Genomic DNA, 19,188 nt, shown 5'->3' with positions numbered 1-19,188 from the left:
GGCCGGGCCTTCGGGCAGCACCCCTGTTTGCAGAGCAGAGGCAGAGGGTTAGAGAGAGGGTGGAAATCATCACCCCACCTCCGCCAGGGCCCCCTGAAGGGAACCAGCTGCTTGGAGCTCTCTGGCCTTTAGTGGCTCCCAGTAGGTTCTTGCTGCTGAGTTTGTGCCCAGTGCCCGGACGCCTGTGTCCTCTGCAGTAATCAGCTCCCCCTGGTGCGGAGCACAGAGCAGCCCCCGAAAGTGCAGGGTACGGAGCTGCGGGTCGCAAATGGTGCAGGGAAGGGAAGGCGTGTTCTGCCTTTCCTAGCGTAGACTTGAATTGCCCAAGGCCCCAGCCTTGGCCCGAAGTTCCCCACGGAAACTTAATTTCTGGGCTGAGATAAGACGTTCGGGTTCTGGCCAGAGACAGTGTTTCTGGCTCTTAGTGTTTGAAGTTGTCGTTATGTTTCTTTCATGAAGATGTTCCCATGGAAATTTTCTCTTAATTTAAATATAAACACCTGCTTCCCGCCCACTCCCCTTTCCTGTGGGGTGCCGGGGGTCTCCCACGTTCCCCGTGTCACAGGGCAGAGCGTCAGGAGGGAATAAAGAACGAATGAGATTTTGTTCTGTGACGTCCAGCACTCTTAACTAACACAATAACAGTCAGTCTATTGCAGAGTGATACCGACACTTGGCTTTCCCTACAGACACCTCATGAAAATAAATATGAGCCCCGGCACTTCTAGTTCCTCCTTCCTTCAGGCCTCTCCACCCACTGAATCAACAGCTGCTAACTCCCACAGCCATCTTGAGAAACACTGTTCGTGGGAAAGGTTTCCTGTTACCTCACCCTGCCCCTGACTGTCCGACTCCCTCCCTCACCCCCAGTGTACTTCCCTCACCCTCCCATTCCAGCTTCCCTTCGCCAGACTGGCTGGCAAAGCAGCTTTACAGCCGCTGAGGCCTTTTGCCATGACTGGAACGGTAATTCTTGGCAGGCTCTCTGGGGCTCTGTACGCAGTGTCTGTGTTCCCCAGGCTGAAATAAACTATAATAATACAATAAATTAAATGGCGGGGGGAGGGCCGGCTTTGTAGATTTCATTCTCTTTTTATAGTGCTGCAAAAATATCCCCATAGGTCTTGGCTTACCACCTGACCAGGTGGGTGACTGTGCTGAGTTTCCATTCATTGCAGGCCCAGTAGGAAAACCCCACCATCGCATAGTGGGTGTTGGGTGTCGGGGCCTTTGCTCAGCCTATTGTCCTGGCTGGGGTGGAGCCCCACGTCCCATTGTGAACCTCAGCCCTGAAACACTTCCCATGCCGCCGAAGAGCTGAAATCTGTAACTTTACCTACAAGCAGGATACAGACATATAAGCAGTGTATAGAGATTCGGGGCATCACCAGCTTTCATTAGACACCTCACACGCCACCCCCCCCCCCCAGCACAATATTCGGGGCCAATAGCCACACTGGGCATTACAATGGCTTCTGGACCCAATATAAAAGTCCAGCCCCGTGATAGAAGGTCAGGAAGCAAATCCCGTGACTCAGTTTTAATCTCTTCCATACAGTAAGTAATTGGCAAATAGCAGGAGCTGGGCAGGAGCTTTAATAAGCACGGCGTGGAAAGGCGATTCACAGCTGCTGAGAATAGTCTGCGTATCTGCACAGAGACATCCCCAGTGTCCTGCGCTGACACAGGAGTTAACGAGTTCCAGTTTCCGTGTCCGTGACCTGCGATAAGGACGTTCCCTGTCCTCCTCCTTTCTCTCCCTTCTGGCCTTTTCCTCTTACCACTTGTCCAGCCCTCACTCCCCTTCCCTGTTTATTTCCCCGGGTCTCTCCCGCTCTCCTCCCACCCAGATCATCCCCTCGGCTGCTCTGGTCTGTCCGCGGGTGTTACCCGCATTAGCTCTGCCCCCGCCCAGTCCCCACCTCTGTCCCTTCGGGCCCCTCCGAAGGTAAATGACAGAACGTACAGGAGGACTGGTGTCTTTGGTGGGGACGTAGCTCTGGGCCCCCAGAAGGGGTGAGGCCTGGGGCAGAGGGGCTGGGGAAGACTCCTAGGCAGGCAGCCCGTCACAGCCACAGCAGCGGCAGGCATGATGTTAAATCCCCAGCCCCCACCGCTAGCAGCATGCACGGCCCAAGTACACCAAAGCCTCCTCTCCCCCTTTAGCCCCAGAGGTTCTTCCACTCGACCTCCTAGGGGCTGCAGGTAGGGAGGGATGGCGAGGAGCATCCAAGGGCCATAAAGCTAAGGGTCATAGGGTTGCATGGAGATGAGTCCTCCAAGATCACAGAAACTGAAGTTTGTGAGGCTAGAGAGGCTGATTTCAGGGACGCAGTTGGAGCCAGGATAGCTGCCCCACCCGGAGCCAGGGACAGATTCTCTCCCCAAGGACGGAGCCTGGCGGGAAAGTGAAGATTGGGGCCTTGGCACCAGCATCGATAAATGCCACCTGCCCCCGGTCACAGTCCAGACACACCCGGATCCTGCGGGGGGCCCGGCTCAGGGGCAGGGGGGTCACAGGATAAGTGACAGCCTGGAACTGACCCCCACACTGCTGCACAGCCCAGATCCCCGCCTCAGGGCTGGGGCTGATCCGTCCCTTCCTGCTCACAGACTCTCTGGCCACCCCCACAGCCCAGCATGGCCCATCCCCCACCTCCACCTCCCAGCAATGTATCCCCGAGGTGAACCCTTCACAGCCCAGCACACACTCCCAATAGTTGAATCTCTCCGGGTTGTTGGGCAGTCGCTGCCATGTGTCTGCCCATCTCACATTTTTCCTATCCTCAGACAGGACGAGCTGGGGATGAGCCGTGTCGGGATCCAGAGTCACATTGGCTGCAGGGGAGAGAGAATCAGAGCGTGAGGGGCAGAGCTCAGCCCTGGGGGAGGGTTTGACGGGGTCAGTGACAGAATCGGGCCCAGCTGGAGAGGGACTCAGGGAATCTCCTTCCCCCGGTGTGGCAGAATGTGCCTTTGGCCATTTAAAAGCCGGGTTCCGCCTTCAAACCCGCTTGGACCTCAGTGAGGAAATCATTCCTCTTGTCGTAGGGGCTTGCCGCATGGGATTCTTTATGCAGTGCCATGATTTAAAAGCAGGCCGCAGGAGTTTTGCTCAGTGCTGGGTCACAGGGAAAAAATCATTGGAAGTCACTGCAGTGACTCTTGAAAGTTCCCATGCATCCTAGGTTGCCAAAGGAGACATCAGCCTTCTCAGAACAAGAAAAAAGGATAAGGAATGAATGCACGTGCTGTGTGGGTAAGAGGCTGGAAAATTGCTCTCTGGTGCCATGAGTCCAGAATACTTACTGGTGGCTCGGCATAGAAAGGTATCTTACCATCGAAACCGGAAGAAATCAGGTGTCCCCAAAAATCTGATGAGGAGAATCAAAAAGCGCCTGTCTCAGACCTTCCGTGAGATGTCCAAACAGGACGAGGGCTCCTTCCCCAGAAAGAGTAGCAAGCTGTTCTAGGGGAAATGGGCATAGATCCATCCCACCACTCCTGCACCCGAAGTATGAAAAAGCATACTCACCAGAAGCGCCCTCTCCAGCATTCTGGTTCGGCTCCGAAGCCTCCTCCTGAGATAAGGGGGTGGATTTACAGGATCTGCTTCTGCACCCAGCTGGACCTGGCTGAGCTGAGAGAGTGGAGGAAAATCACAGTGGACAATCAAGCTAAAATTCATGCTTCAGTCCTGTCCGTAATGAACAGGCAGAGGGAGATCATGGAAGCAACATGGATTCACCAGGGGCAAGTCCTGCCTGACCGATCTGATCAGCTTCTGTGATGAGGTAACAAGCTCTGTAGACATGGGGAAGTCAGTGGATGTGATATACCTTGACTTCAGCAAAGCTTTTGATACCGTCTCCCACAACGTAACCTTGCCCATAAGTTAAGGAAATACGGATTGGATCCATGGACTATAAGATGGATAGAAAGCTTGCTTGATGGTCGGGCCCTACGGGTAGTGGTCAATGGCTCAATATGGGGATAGCGTTTGGTTTCAAGCAGAGTGCTGCAAGGCTCGGTTCTGGGGCCGGTGTTGTTCCACATCTTTATTAATGACCTGGATGAGGGGGTGGATTGCACCCTGAGCAAATTTGCAGATGACACTAACCTAGGGGGAGAGGTGGGTATGCTGGGGGGTAAGGGTGGGTCCAGAGTGACCTAGACAAATTGGAGGATTGGGCTAAAAGAAATCTGATGAGGTTCAGCAAGGACAAGTGCAGAGTCCTGCACTTGGGACAGAAGAATCCCCAAGCACTTTCCCAGGCTGGGGACCAACTGGCTAAGTAGAAGTGCAGCAGAAAAGGACCTGAGGATGTCACTGGATGAGAAGCTGTATGAGTCAACAGTGCGCCCTTGTAGCCAAGAAGGCCATCGGCATGTAGGGGTGCATTAGGAGAAGCATTTCCAGCAGATCTTGAGAAGTTGTTATTCCCCTTTATCTGGCACTGGAGAGGCCAAATCTGGAGTCTTGGGTCCCGTTCTGGGGCCCCCACTGTAGAACAGATGTAGACACATTAGAGCAGGTTCAGAGGAGGGCAATGAAAATGATTAAGGGGCTGGAGCACATGACCTATGAGGAAAGGCTGAGAGATGTGGACTTATTTAGTCTGCAGAAGAGAAGAGTGATGGGCGATTTGATAGCAGCCATCAATTTCTTGAAAGGGAGGCTATAAAGAAGACGGAGAGAGGCTGTTCTCAGTGGTGTCAGGTAACAGAACAAGGAGCAATGGTCTGAAGTTACAGAGGGACAGGAGTGGTTGGATATTAGGAAAAACTACTTCCCCAGGAGGGTGGTGAAGCACTGGAGTGCGTTGCCTAGAAAAGTGGTGGATTCTCCATCCCTCGAGGTTTTTAAGTCCCGGCTGGACAAGGTCCTGGCTGGGATGACTTAGTGGGGGTTGATCCTGCTTGCAGCAGGGGGGCTGGACTAGATGACCTCCTGAGGTCCCTTCCAGCCCTAGGATTCTGTGATTCTACGAACAGATGCAATAGGATGTAGATTCATTCTGGTGCGACAGGACAGAGGCACAAAGCCCCCTTCGCCTCAGGATGTGCCCTGGAGGAGGTCTGCCCTCACCTATCACATCCACACCCACATTCAAGGACAAAGAGTCACACTGCCTCCTTGGAACTGCCTTTTGGCATCGATAAAATAGCGTCTTTAGTTACCTTTTTCCATATGTGCTGCACATCTTCTACACCCTAAAAACAACCCCATGATTAGAGATCAGAACTGATCTGAGCACGTATTGCAGGAATGACTCAATATTGAACAAATTAAAACACTGAGGGACCAAGACCCTCCCCTGGGTGGCAGGAGTCTCTCTCTCTCTCTCTTTCTCTCTCTCCCAGGATGGATCTGTACGGCAGAATTAGCTCAGAATCTCCCCTGGCTGTGGCCCCGAATCTGTCTACTGCACAAGCACAAAAACTGTGACTCAGATCTGATGGTGCTTAACACCCAGGCGAGCTGGCGGCCTTTGAGTACAGGCGATAGTCCAGCTACCTCTCCAGCTCTGGCTGGTGACATGCCCACGTTGTAGAGTGCGGGGGCGGGGGACGGGGTATTATCTCAGGGGCCGATAGTGCTCCAGAGCCTTCCCACAATTCCTTCTGGGCCCTGTTTTCTTACCCACCACCTACTTTACTACTGAACTGCTCATCGATTTATCACAATATTCTTTAGCGTTAAATTCATCCAGCCTAGTTTTTCCGCACTTCTTATGTTACGTTAATAACCAAACCCTGAGACACCAACGCCAACACCGATAATAGTAATAATAATAATAATAATAAATGTAATTAAAAAGCAGATAACTCCACTACTACTCCACTACTATTAAACAAATGGCCGCATGAGACTACAAAGATTATTTTTGAAAGAAGGTTTAGTGACACTTACCTATCTCCTTGACTGGTTTCTCTAAAAATGAAAGAGGAATAAATACATATATTCGTTAGGCATTTCTCTTTTCTTGTGTTTTATTTCTGTTGATCGTCAGAGTGACAGTGACGGATGAAAGAAATCACTGCCCTCTTCAGGACGTCACATGAAAGGAAGCAATTATCCCTTCTGCTTTTAAACCCTGTGGCTACGTCTATGCTACAGGGATCTTTTGAAAGAAGCCGTTCTGGAAGATCTCTTCCAAAAGAACATCTTTCGAGAGAGAGCGTCCGCACAGCTCCTGCTTTTTCAAACGAATGGGCTAGGGATCGAAAACGAAGACGGTTCCTTCGAAAGAAGGGCCCTGCAGAGCATCTACACGCATCTTCTTTCGAAAGAAGCTTTCAGAAGGGGGTGCTCTTCCTGCAACAGCCAAGGAAGAGTGATTTCGAAAGGAGCCCCACATTCTCTCCATTTACTTTCGAAAGAATGCTTTTTGTGTGTAGACGTTCTGGCTACACCTGCACTAGAAGTCCTCTTTCAAAAGAGGCATGCAAATGAGGGAAATCAAAAATGCAAATGAGGCACTGATTCACCTATCTGGCACCTCATTTGCACATTTTCCTTTCCAGAGAAGAAAAGCAAGGAGGAGGGAGAAAACTTGTTCTTCTTGGCCTCTGAGAATAGAACAAGAGGCAATGGGCTTAAACCGCGGCGAGGGAGGTTTAGGCTGGACATCAGGATGAAGTTCCTAATTGTCAGGGTGGTCAAACAGTGGAATAAATTGCCAAGGGAGGTTGTGGAATCTCCAGCGCTGGAGATATTTAAGAACAGGTTAGATAGATGTCTGACAGGGATGGTTTAGACAGTACTTGGTCCTGCCATTGGGGCAGGGGGCTGGACTCGACAACCTCTCGAGGTCCCTTCCAGTCCTAGTGTGCTATGATTCTATGAATGTAGATGAAGCTCTTTCAATAATAAACCCTGTTTTGAAGGAACCCTTATTCCTAATTTTTTTTAGGAATAAGGGTTCATTCGAAAACCAGGTTTATTTTTGAAGGAGCTGCATCTACATTGCTTGTCTTCTTTTGAAAGGAGAATATGCAAATGAGGTGACTGAGATGTAAATCTGTGCTTCATTTGCATTTTTGATTTCCCTCGTTTGCATTCCTCTTTTGTAAAAGGAATGCTAGTGTAGACAGCAGCTTTCATGGGCTCTTTCGAAAGAGCTCCCTTATTTTGACAAATCATTTGAATGAACTTGCTAGAGTGACTCTATCACCTCTGGTGTGAAATCTCTTCTATTTAATGTTTCCCCACATTTTTAACAATTTACACAAACTTCCCCAAAAAGAAAGGCGTGTAAATGGATAAAAAGCATGTTAATGAACAAACATAAAATATTTAATATTGCAACAGGATTGTAAAAGTTAAATTTTAAATTAAAAAAATCCACAAATGAGCTCCCACAAGAGGATGTGATTTGGTACAAAGCACTTCTTAGCTGTGGGAGGATAATGGTACTTACCAATTTCTGTATTCAGTTTGCCTAAAGATTAAAGAGACACACGGGTATTATTTATCAGGGGTTTCTCATTTCTTATGTTTCATTAACTACAATAGTTAAGACCAAGGATTATGTCTACACTCTTCTGAAGGAGCTCAGACTAGACTAGTGGGGCCGAAGGTTTTCCTGGGCCCCTCCGTGCTGCTGCTGAACAGCTGGCTCTGCAGAAGAGCTTGGGCTGAAAGCAGAGGAGGGAGAGGGGCCAAGCTACCACTGGGGCGGGAGCTGCACTGGGGGCAGAGTGGGAGTGGGTGCGCTAGCCTGTCCCCTCCACACCCTCAGCATTCCCGCATGTACCACTAGGAGGGTGGGTCACATGGTTTGGGGATCACTCGACTAGACGATCTTGTCATTCCCTTCTGGCCTCACATTCGGTGACTCAATGACTGAATTGCCTGTCAGTTTTTCAAACGAGCTTTCGGTGTGAAATTCGTCTGCTTTGGTCTTTCCCCACGTTTTACAAAGTTACACTAAAAAACAACCCGCACCTCTGGAAAGAATGATAGCAATAGAAAAGTGCGCCAGCTAACTAACGGGAAAGGGATTCGCCTGGGACCATTTTAAAAGTTCGATTTAATGCAAACGGCTCCACACCATTAAACAAACTCCCAAGGGAAGATCCAATTTTTGTACGAATGTTTCTCAGAGGAAGGAGAATGACGCTTTTGTTTCTTTCTTTCGTTTGTCTGAAATAACAGAGCAATAAAATGCGTGTGCATTTGTCAGGAATTGCCCTTTTCTTATTTTTACTTTCTCTTTATCATCAATACAACATTGAAGATGGAGAGAAATCAACACCCTCTTCAGGACATTAGACAAAAATTCTGGGGTCCCTTCCGGTCTTCAGCGCTGTGACTCTATAGCTTTCCAGCTTTTCAGATTAGCTTTTGGTACGAAATCTATCCAAATTAGTGCTGCCCCTCATTTTCTAACACATATTTAGTTTGTCTCTTTGTCTGTTTGACCAAGAGCTCCTTCTCAACGGAAAGAGCTAGGACCACCAAACTTGATGTATGGCTTCCTCTTATCAGAACTTAAAGCAATCTACAGGTTTGGTAGTGCCAGGAAAATGAGATGTGCCTGGAATGGGATTGCATCTCATCAAACCGAACGTAATCCTCAAATTAAGGACAGTCCTCAAAACCTGACATAACTGAGCTAAAGTTGAAAGAGACTGAACCAAGATAAGCCAGAAAAATAGGAAGAACCTGGAGTAGGCTTGCTTTGAAATACACCTCACAGAAATCTGGGGGAGTGTTCTGATTTGGCACAACGGTTGAACTGTTTAAAGTTTGAAAACTAGAACAAAATGTTATTGAAAAATTAACTATCACCCTTTTTTGTTAAAGTATAGTGAATGAAAATCGTTTGTTAGAGCAATGAAGAAAAAGGCACGCCCTGTGGAATTCACTTTTATAAAACTTACTAAAATATTAACTGGAAAACTGTTAACAATCCCTTTTTAAAAGAAACTAAAATAAAAATTAATTTCATCAAAATAACACTGTAGGATTTAAAAATACAATCATTTAAGTAAAGCACGTTCATTTTCCTTTTATTTTCAAACAACCCCTTAATTGAGCTCAGGACCTGACCATTGCTGGATAAATCTGCTAGTATATATATATTGTGAACCAATTGACCGGAGACTTTCGCTTTCCGTGGTCTCAGACACTTAACTCACTTCTCCTCCTAGATCCCCTCTTAGGTACCTTTGAACTCGCTCAGAGTCTCCGTTAGTGCAGTTATTCTCTGGGAGAAACCGCTGACTTGTCCTTCCAGTTCAGGCGAAATGTCCTCTGGCGGCTGGAACTTCCCCTTCTCGCACCTGGACAGAAACAACGTCAGATGCTGATACGGCATTTAGTGACTTGGTTCTTCAGTTCTTGCCAGTGAGTCGCTGCTCTGAGGGGCTGGGAGTTAGAATCCCTCGGCCTCTCCCAGCCTGAGAGCAGGTGCAGCACAGCCCAGGGCCCTGCAACATTCCCCTCGCAGGCCCCATTCAGATTCTAGAACTACGGCCTGGAGAGACCAGCTCTGGGGACAAAAGGGGGAATTGCGTCTCCGTGGCCCATTCACTCCTTGGCCTCCAGGCTCTGACGGACAGGAGGTTCCCAGGGGAAGTGCTGTACAAATCTGCCCACTAGGAACTAGACCGGGACACCAACTCCCCCTTCCCCAGCTCATTCCACACGTGTCTCTAAACAGCCCTCAGGTGGGACAGACTCAGGAGCACAGCAGCCGGGGGCTGCATGGTGACAGGGCCCAGCAGTGACAGGGCCATAGTCCATCCCCGCAGTCCTGAGGCAGCCGGTGCCCCGGGGAGACACATCTCTAGGAAATACTTGAGGTCGGACTTTGCCAGAGAGGGGAGAACTCCAGAGCCTGCTGTGCAAGGGTGAGACCCTCAGGCGGAAGGTGATCAGAGAGGTTGTATCCAACATGTGACCTCCCCACACCTTTGGCTGCAGAGCCCTGGGGAAATGCAGAGCTAACCTCAGCTCCCAGCTATTTCCCAGTGTTGTATGGTGTGAGGGGGAGAGACAGACAGCCACATACCTGCTCAGGGAGCTTCTTATGTCCTAAAAAAGAGAGTGAGAGAGGGACTCTAAGTGTCATCTGACACGCACAGGAGACATCGGAGAAGGAAGGTTTTACACTTGGGGAAGAGCGTCCCTGCCCGAGCCCCAGGGCCAGGGAGTCCCTGAGCGAATGGGGATTTGCCGCCTCTAACACCTCTGTGTCTGTTTCTCTGCCAAGCACAATAGTCACTCACACCTCAGCAATGCACATCCTGAGTCACACCGAGACCTCCTACTGCTGGACCCCAGAGCTTATGATTCAGGAGCCTCCCTTCCCTGGGTGGGGAGCTGGGTCGTTTCTCCCTCAGTCTCACCTGCAGGAATTCACTCGCTGGCTTCTGACATTTCCCCTCCAGCTCACCCATCAGCTCACTGAGATGGGAGATCTGCACAGAGAGTTCACTGACATTGTCATTCTGGGTCCTCACAATTTCCTCCTCCAGCTTCTCCAGTTGGGCCAGGAGGAGTCGCTCCTGTTCCTCCAGGAACTGCCGCAGCTGCTGGAATTCCCACACGATTTTCAGCCTCTCGGTTTGTGTCTGTGTCTGGAGGAAGACAGGGAAACGGCTGGTCAGCGACATGGAGGAGATTTTAATACAGTCTTACAAGTGCGACAATTTCTAAGACACCTGTGCAGGGAGCAGAGCATGAGCTGTCAGGAATAGCGCCCCGGTTGGACATCAGAAACTAAAGCAGAGTCATAATCACTCTAAAATTTGCGGCCAGAATCAAGGTCAGGCGTCATGACCATGGCTGAGACAGAATCAGTGTCTCCAGTCCAGAATGTGTAATACTGAAGTTGGAGTTGGTGGAAGTTGGGCGTCTGAACATCTGGTCCAGACAGGAGCTTATGGTCGGCCAGAGCTCCCCTAGCCCCACCGCAGAGCTGTTGGTTTGTGGTAACAGGCTGGGACCTGCGGATTTGAGTTCAGAACCTTGATCCTCCATAGCCTGACACTTCCCTGGACAGTGGGTTCACAAGGAGAGGATGTTTTTACAGCTATGGACTCCATTGCTCTTAAAGGGATGTCTCCACGCCTACTGGGAAATAATCCATCCAGTCTGGGAGAAGTGTTCTGAATGCCACGGTGAACAGCAATTAACTCATTAATTAAAATGCATCGTTCATGCGACTGAAGATGCTTTTGTCCTTCTCCAGGGAGAGAATGTCCTGGTGATGTTTGTGACACGCACACAGAGAATATCCCATAATCAAACAAGCCCATGTTCATTAAGGCTACAGAGAAATGTAGCAATAAACAACCCTCCAACTCCACGTCCAAGTTTATGAGGAACAATCAACACCTACCAGATACTGCTGGCTTCTCTTCTCACAGGTCAGCTTCCATCCCAGCAGCTTCTCTCTCTCTTCCCTTCGAGTCTTCAACTGGGCCTGGAGTTTCTCCTGAAAAACCCATACGATTTGGTGATTTAATGCTGAATGATGACAGTTTGTTTGCATCTCTTCCAACCAAACCGCAAGACAGTTGCCTGAATTCCGCTGGCCCAGCTCCTGCCGTCATCAGACCCAGGCTTATGGGCTTTCAGAGGGTTCAACTCTGGGGCGCATACACCTTCCTAGAGCTGAAGAAAAGCTCTGGCTTAACTGGAAAGCTTGTCACTCCCCCACAGTAGTTGGGTCGCTAGCAATGTGATTTCATCTACCTTGTCTCTCTAACATCCCAGAACCAACGTGGTTATGACGCCATGTCTAGATGTCGGGCAGGGTGTCAGAGATACGAGGAAATGCAACCTCGTTCTTGAAAACTGGGTGTGTTTTACAGGTAGGCTGTTAATGGTTATTGCGTCTGCTTTCTCCACTGGTAAAATATAGTCCTGTGGTACCTTACAGACCAAAGAAACGACTAAATCCTGAGCTTTCCTGGGTAAAACCCACTTCGTCAGATGGGTTTGGAGTGGGAATAGAATCCAGGGTTTACATAGCAGGTAGCTGAGGGAAGGAGGAAAGGAAGTTACCTGTCACTAGTAGGACCAGTTAATTAAATTAAGCTGGATGTGTCTCATTCCTGGAAGTATCAGTTGCCCTTGTAGTGCATAAGCCAGGTAAGATCTCTACTCAGGCCTAGGTTAAAGGTGTCAGATTTGCGAATGAATTCCAGTTCGGCTGTCTCCCGGTGTAATCTTGTAGTAAAATTCTTTTGGAGAAGAACGGCTACATTCAGATCCATGACTGACCATCCAGGGAGGTTAAAACCGTGTGTTGCAGCTCTGTGTGTGTGTGTGTGTGTGTGTGTGTGTGTAACCGTTCCTGACGTCAGATTTATGTCCATTTATCCCCGGTGCAGAGACTGTCTGGTTTGTCCCCTAGATGGCATATATCACATTAGTCAGTGTGAAGGTGGAAGAGCCCCCGATGTTGTGGTTTGGGTGGGTAGGTCCTGTGATGGTGTCGCGATGTGATGTGTACAGAGTCGGCAACAGGGTTGGATGCCGGGGTAGGTTCCAGGGTTACTTCTCCTGTGGCTGCTGGTGAGTCCTTTTTTGAGGTTGGGTTCTCTCTGTAGGCAGGGACTGGCCTGTCCCACAAGGTCTGTGAGAGGGAGGGGTCATTTTCAGAGCAGGTTGTAGCTTGTCAATGATGTGCTGGAGGGATGTAAGCTGGGGGTGGCCTGTTACTTTCCTTGTTGGGCCTGTCTTGAAGTCGTTCCAGGATAAATTATATTGGAGCCTTCATTAAGGAGATGCCCCCGTCGGCCGCCCAGTGCACATACTTTGCCCGCTTTTTTGTGTAGCTTTGCCAGGTTCAGGATTTCCTGCTTTAGAAGAAAACATGGCAAATGCCCTCTGAGCAGTGTCTTCTTCTGAGCTCAGCCATGCAGCACCCAAGCTGTGAGATGCAGCGATGCCAGGTTACGATGAAGGAGACAGCTCTAGTCCAGGGAGAGGAGGTCTGGGGCAGGGAAGCGCTCAAAAGGGTTTTCAACGAATGCTGCTGGGGCTACAGCAGAGCTATCATGATGACCCCCACTCACCCTGTCCTTCCCGATCTTCTGTAGGATGCTCAGGAACAGGGAGAACATCACCCGAGAAGATTCCCTGCCCGGGACAAGAGGAAGGCATTTGAGAAGGCAACCTCGCCCAGGCCCCATCCGGAGCGGAACGGGGAGCAGGGGTGTTTCGGCCGGGTAGGGAACAGGTCCACCCGGGGAGTGCCCCACTTCTGGAATACTGAGTGGGTAACCTCCACAGGCAGCATCCACTCATGGGTGAGAAGAAAAGTCTCTGCTGAAGCGGTTTGTGGGGGAGTTCAGAGCTCCTGGGAAGCGACAAGTTTCCAGGTCGATGACGTGTGACACGGAAGCCCTAGGGCCTGAAGGCCTCCTGGCAGAGAGCCAGAGTGGGCTGGTCCTTGCTTGTTGGTATAAAGCGTTGAGGGCACTTCGTGCATGAGGAATCTGACCGCTCATGCCTTGCAGGTGAGCTCTGAGTTCCTTGACACTGATGCACAGGCCCATCCCATCCAGGGGCAACACACCCTGGGTCCCAGCATCCCCTAGATGGGCTCCCAGCCGAGCTCCAATGGGCCCGAGTGCGGGAGGATGGCTCTGAAATGGGACCTTGGGGAGCACGTTCCCAGGAAGCGTTGGCCACCAGAGGGAGGGAAGTGTAGCTGTGAGACAGTGAGGCTTTGTCCCGACTTTCCTTGGCCTGCCGGCAGACCGACACCAGCCACATCTGCAGGGGATGCCTGTGGCGTCTGGCCTGCTGGACGATGGAGGTACGCGTTGCCATGTGTTCCAAGCAGCATGGACACGTTCAGGCTGTGATTATCGGGGACCAGGAAACATCCCCGATGAGTTCTGCCCGAGGCCGTTCCAGGAAGAGAGGCCCTGGTGGTCTCGGCTGCCAGCACTGCTCCTATCTACTCTATTTTCTGCACTGGCACGAAAGCTGACTTTTTTTGTTCCCCAGAAGGCCCAAGGCTCTGCATACGGACAGGAGAAGGGCAACCGGACCCCGAACCTGAAATCTGGAGACTAACAAAATAATTTATTAGGTGGTAAGCGTTCGTGGGACAGACCCACTTCTTCATACCATAGCCACACCAGAACAGACTCAATGTTTAAAGCACAGAGAACCAAAAACAGTAATCAAGGTTGACAGATCAGAAAAAAATTACCAAGGTGAGCAAATCAGAGAGCAGAGGGGCAGAAGGCAGGGGGTGGGGGAGCCAAGAATTAGATAAAGCCAAGTATGCAAAAGAGCCCCTATAATGACCCAGAAAATTCCCATCCCAGTTCAAACCACGTGTTAATGTGTCAAATTTGAATATAAAAGAGAGTTCAGCAGCCTCTCTTTCCAGACTGTTGTGAAAATTCCTCTTTAGTAAGATGCAAACTCTTAAGTCATTAACAGAATGGCCCACTCCATTAAAATGTTGACTGACTGATTTGTGACTCAGGAGTGTTTTTATGTCTGTTTTATGCCCATTAACTCTTTGTCTAAGGGAGTTAGAAGTCTGTCCAATATACAAAGCATCTGGTCATTGCTGGCACATGATGGCATATGTGATGTTAGTGGAGGAACATGAGAATGTGCCCGTGATTCTGTGAATAACCTGGTTAGGTCCTGTGATGGTATCTCCAGAATAGATATGTGGTCAAAGCCGGCAACGGGCTTTGTTGCAAGGAAAAGTCCCAGGACTGGTGTTCCTGCTGTATAGACTGTGGCTGTTGGTGAGGATCCTCATAAGGCTGGGAGGTTGTCTGTCACCTAGGGCCTTCTGGAGTGTGGCTTCCTGCTTCTCGTACCATCAGGGGGACGGGACAGAATGCTTGGGTGTGCCTGTGCACACACTCTGCTTCTGCCTGGCTAAATGGGTTAGACAATCAGCAGCGGGGAGTGGTGCTTTGCTCGTTGAATTCCACTTCAGTGCAGGGCTAGCTGAATTGTGGTTGCCAGAACAACAAGAAGGCCCGTGGCACCTTACAGACTGACAGATATTTTGGAGCATGAGCTTTCGTGGGCAAAGACCCACTTCATCAGATGCTTGGGTGGGGGGGGCCTTTGCCCACGACAGCTCACGCTCCAAAATATCTGCTCGTCTGTAAGGTGCCCCAGGACTTCTTGTTGTTCTCGAAGCTACAGACTAACACGGCTGCCTCTCTGATGTGGTCACCAGTGTTTGCAACCTGGTGGCGGGGGTGGGAGGGGGGAGGGCAGAAAATTCGGGCTGGGCTCAATTGCTCCACTCCAGAGGGCCCGGCTCAGCAGAGAGAATCGTGCAGGTGCCGGGGCTGGACTTTCGGGGGAGGAAAGTTATTTTGGCCAAGTTGGGTATAACAGCTTCCCCTGCCTAGCTGGGTTCGACCTGCGTCTCCCCCACTGCTCTCAGGAAAGAGCGAAACAGGCACCACATGGAGTCCTCTTTTGAACTTAATGGTGCGGGAGTTGTGGTTTTTTCTGCATGGCCAGCGAAGAGCTGAAGCTCCAGGGACTTGGAGCCATTTGAGACTGATGAGCAGAAGTCACAGCCAAGACGCGGGTGGCAGGAGATGGTGACTGAGCGCCAGCAGGCTGGTCGTAGAAGAGAGATGCAATACAGGGCCAGCAGTCCTACGACTGGCCATCTGAGAGGCGTAAGGGGTGGATGGCAGGGAGGTGAGGTGAATGGTCATCCGGACAGCGGGGGGGAGGAAGTGGATGGCGAGTGACCGACGGAGTCAGACACCTCTTTGTCTCCCCCGACTCGGGATGGGAGGGAAACTCCGCACATGCACCTCTGAACCCGGGGCCTGCTGGGAACCGGGGCAGCCACGGTGAGGTGTGGGTGCGAAGGAGATATTTCAGTTGCTGGACTCAAGACACTGACGGGAAAAGGACACGGCTCAGCCGACCTGGGCTGGGACTCTTACTCAGGGTTTATGTTTGAGAACGCTGCTTGTGGTCTTTCCCCTAACGAACGCCCAGTTACTTCCCTCCCTCTTGTTAAAAGCTCTTTCTAGGCTCAGACTCTGTTGGTGAGTGGGGAAGCACTGCCTCCCAGAGGCTCCCGGCTCTGGGGCGTGAATTTTTGTACGCAACGACCTATGAGGAGAGCCTGAGGGATTTGGGCGTATTTAGTTTGCAGAAGACAAGCGTGAGGGGTGATTTGATAACCACCTTCAACTTCCTGAAGGGGAGCTCTAAAGAGGACACAGAGAGGCTGTTCTCAGTGGTGTCAGATGGCAGAACACGGAGCAATGGTCTGAAGGTACAGAGGGAGAGGTGTAGGTTGGATATTAGGTAAAACTATTTCCCCAGGCGGGTGGTGAAGCACTGGAATGCGTTGCCTGGAGAGGTGGTGGATTCTCCATCCCTTGAGGTTTTTGAGTCCTGGCTTGACAAAGCCCTGGCTGGGATGATTTATTTGGAGTTGGTCCCTCTTTCGGCAGGGGGCTGAACTCGCTGACCTCCTGAGGTCTCTTCCAGTCCAGGGCTTCTAAAATTTCCCAGGTTACTGGGCTGGGGGCTGGAGCCAGTTCTGCGTTGGATGGATGGAATGGGACCCCTAGATACCGAATCTGGCCCTAGCTCCTGATGGCTCCACCTGGCAGAACGGTGACACCCACATGCCCTTTCCCATCCTCCTCCCTTTGCCACCTCTGGACATTGTTTCTATATCTGCCCCTAGCTGACAGACCTCGACAGACAATGCACCTGATGAAGTGGGTCTTTACCCAGGAAAACTCGTGCTCCAAAACATCTGTTAGTCTGTAAGGTGCCACAGGACGTCTTGTTGGCACTAGCTGCTGAGGTTTCTTTGTTGCAGGTTGTCTTCACCAGGTGGTGGGCAGTGGGGCGGTGCCTGAGCTCCCAGGGTGGGGCGGGAGCAGCTCATTGCCTCCTTTCCTTGCCTGGCAGCAGCATGGACACATCTTGCTCCCGCCCTGTGTGCGAGGAACCTGCCTCTCCTGGGGCTCTCGTGCCCACCCAGGGGTGAAAGTAACTTACATTTCTTACAGGTACTGGTGTGTTACTTCCTCCCGCCCCGGGGGTGCTCAGGGCAGGGGGAGGCGGCTGTGATATGACAGCACCTGTGAGGCATTTAAGTGTGTGGTGGAGTTCAGAGGACCCAGGGGCAGGGTGTGTGTGCAGGGCAGGGATCATAGTAGGGGTGCAAGAGTCAGGGCAGGGGGCTGGGGACAGCGGGAGCTCAGGGCAGGGGGAAGTGTAGGGGGGCACCAGTGCCCTTTGGGAAGGGCAGGGGCTGAAGCCCCCCCCCACTTCCTACCAACGCTGCGTGTTACTTGCTGTTCTCTTTGGTCACCGTCAGGGAGCGAGAGGGAAGCACCGTCCCTCCTCTGCCCCTGCCCTGCGCAGAACGGCACTTTCCTCCCAGTCCCTGACCACGGAGAAAGGGGAGCAGCAAGCAACAAGCAGCATTGGTGGGAATGGGGGGATTTGCCCCCCCCCCAAGAGTGCCCGGAGGGGAGGGGAGGGGAGGGGCAGGGCAGTGCCGGACCAGTGTTGGGCACAAACCCAGCCAGCCCCTTTCACCTGCCTGCTGTTTAGTGCAGCAACCCACAGGAGAGCCCTGGGACCCCAGCTCGGGGTGCGCCCCAGCTCCTCCTGCAGTGCAGCTCCCCAAGCCAGCTCTGCCTGCCATGGCAAACCGGGGCGCACCGGCTTACTGCCACCTCTGTGCCCAGCTCTCCCTCGTGACAGGCCGGGGCAGTGCCGGTGGCCAGGGCTCTGTGCACCGCACAGGAGGAGACGGAGAGGGAGACCAGGGGAGGCAATCTGGGGCGGTGGGGGATTCAGCGGCTCTGAGAGCCTGGGTCTGAGAAGGGACGGATGGGACTGACCCAGACCCAGACCCAGAGCGTGTCCTACCTTGTATTGCTGGGCAGCCTCCTCCAGGAGCAGCACCGTGTGAGAGCTGTGCTCGGGGGACCTCCAGCAAACCACACACAAGGCTTCCCCGTCCTCCTCGCAGAACAGATCCAGGCCTTTGCCGTGTCTCTTGCACACAGTCTCTTTGCCTGCTTGGCACTCCAGTTGTTTGACTTTCTCCATGATGTTTGCGAGCTGCCTGTTACTCGGGAGGGTCCCATTCCGGATCAGGGCTCTGCAGCTGGGGCAGCACAAAGGGTCAGAGCCCAGCTCTGCCCACGTCTCACAGTACTGAGTGATGCAGCCTCGGCAGAAGTTGTGCCCGCACTCTATGGTCACGGGGTCTGTGAGATACTCCAGGCAGATGGGACACTTGGCTTCCTCTCGGATTTCCCGTACAGGAGTTGCTGCGGCCATGGCTGGTGGGAGCTCTGGCCTTGTGTTTGCTCTGCATCAAAAATGGTGTGGCTGATAACTGGAGGTCCACACCCCAGCTCCTATCAGCTGCCCAGGTGTAGAATGAGGTGAGGAGAAAGGGGAAGCCAGAAGGTGGAGCTGCAGGAAGATAAGCACAGGTGGCAGCAGAAGGAGCTGGGCAGGGAACGGGAGCAGCGGGGGTAAAGATGCAGAAAGGGAAGGAAAGGAAAAGTGGGGAAGGAGGCAAACAAGAACGCAAAGGGTTAAACTCCAGGTCTGTCAGCACAGTGTGTGGTCAGGTTTAGGTGGGGCTGGACTGTACCCTCATATCTAGCCCCTCTTGCTCTCGTGGCCTCATTGTAAGTCATGGTGTGCTCACTCCAGCAGTGTCAAAACAAAAAAGCAGTCCAGTAGCACTTTAAAGACTAACAAAATAATTTATTAGGTGATGAGCTTTTGTGGGACAGACCCACTTCTTCAGGCCACAGCCAGACCAGAACAGACTCAATATTTGAGGCACGGAGAACCAAAAACAGTAATCAAAGTTGACAAATCAGAAAAATTACTTTCAAGGTGTGTAAATCAGAGAGTAGAGGGGCAGAAGGAGGGTTCTACTTTTCAAACAATGCTGTTCACTTCTCACTGCTTCTTTTATTTGGTTGTTACACCACAGTGGCACTTTTTAGTTCTCCTGATGTATTAAGTTGACATAGAATATTTAAATAATGGCATCACTGGAATTTGTACACTTTTTTTCTGTCTTTGTATACAAATTAGTGTCCTGTCAGCTAATTCCTAAGTTGTTGTACACAAAAATTCCTAGAGTTTTCCGGTACCTAAGAAGTCCTGGAATAATCATTAAAGTGACATCTCAGCCCCAAAATCTCAAG

At 51.2% G+C, this 19,188-nt stretch overlaps 1 protein-coding gene across 1 annotated transcript; it reads right to left on the bottom strand.

Moving 5' to 3' along the window:
• Positions 1–2,316: 2,316 nt before the first annotated feature.
• LOC142024838 (tripartite motif-containing protein 10-like) lies at positions 2,317–18,298 on the bottom strand. Its single transcript, XM_075017109.1, has 10 exons — positions 17,882–18,298; positions 11,355–11,450; positions 10,360–10,590; positions 10,023–10,045; positions 9,176–9,291; positions 7,425–7,445; positions 5,915–5,935; positions 5,182–5,214; positions 3,536–3,640; positions 2,317–2,838 (listed from the first exon to the last, which is right to left on the bottom strand). The coding sequence occupies exons 1-10, from the start codon at positions 18,296–18,298 to the stop codon at positions 2,324–2,326; spliced, it is 1,578 nt and encodes a 525-aa protein (XP_074873210.1). The 3' UTR covers positions 2,317–2,323.
• Positions 18,299–19,188: the final 890 nt, after the last annotated feature.

Source organism: Carettochelys insculpta, chromosome 22, assembly GCF_033958435.1.
Source record: "Carettochelys insculpta isolate YL-2023 chromosome 22, ASM3395843v1, whole genome shotgun sequence".
NCBI lineage: Eukaryota > Metazoa > Chordata > Testudines > Carettochelyidae > Carettochelys > Carettochelys insculpta.
Note: the sequence above shows the minus strand (reverse complement) of the source record. Positions and strands in the feature narration are given on the sequence as shown.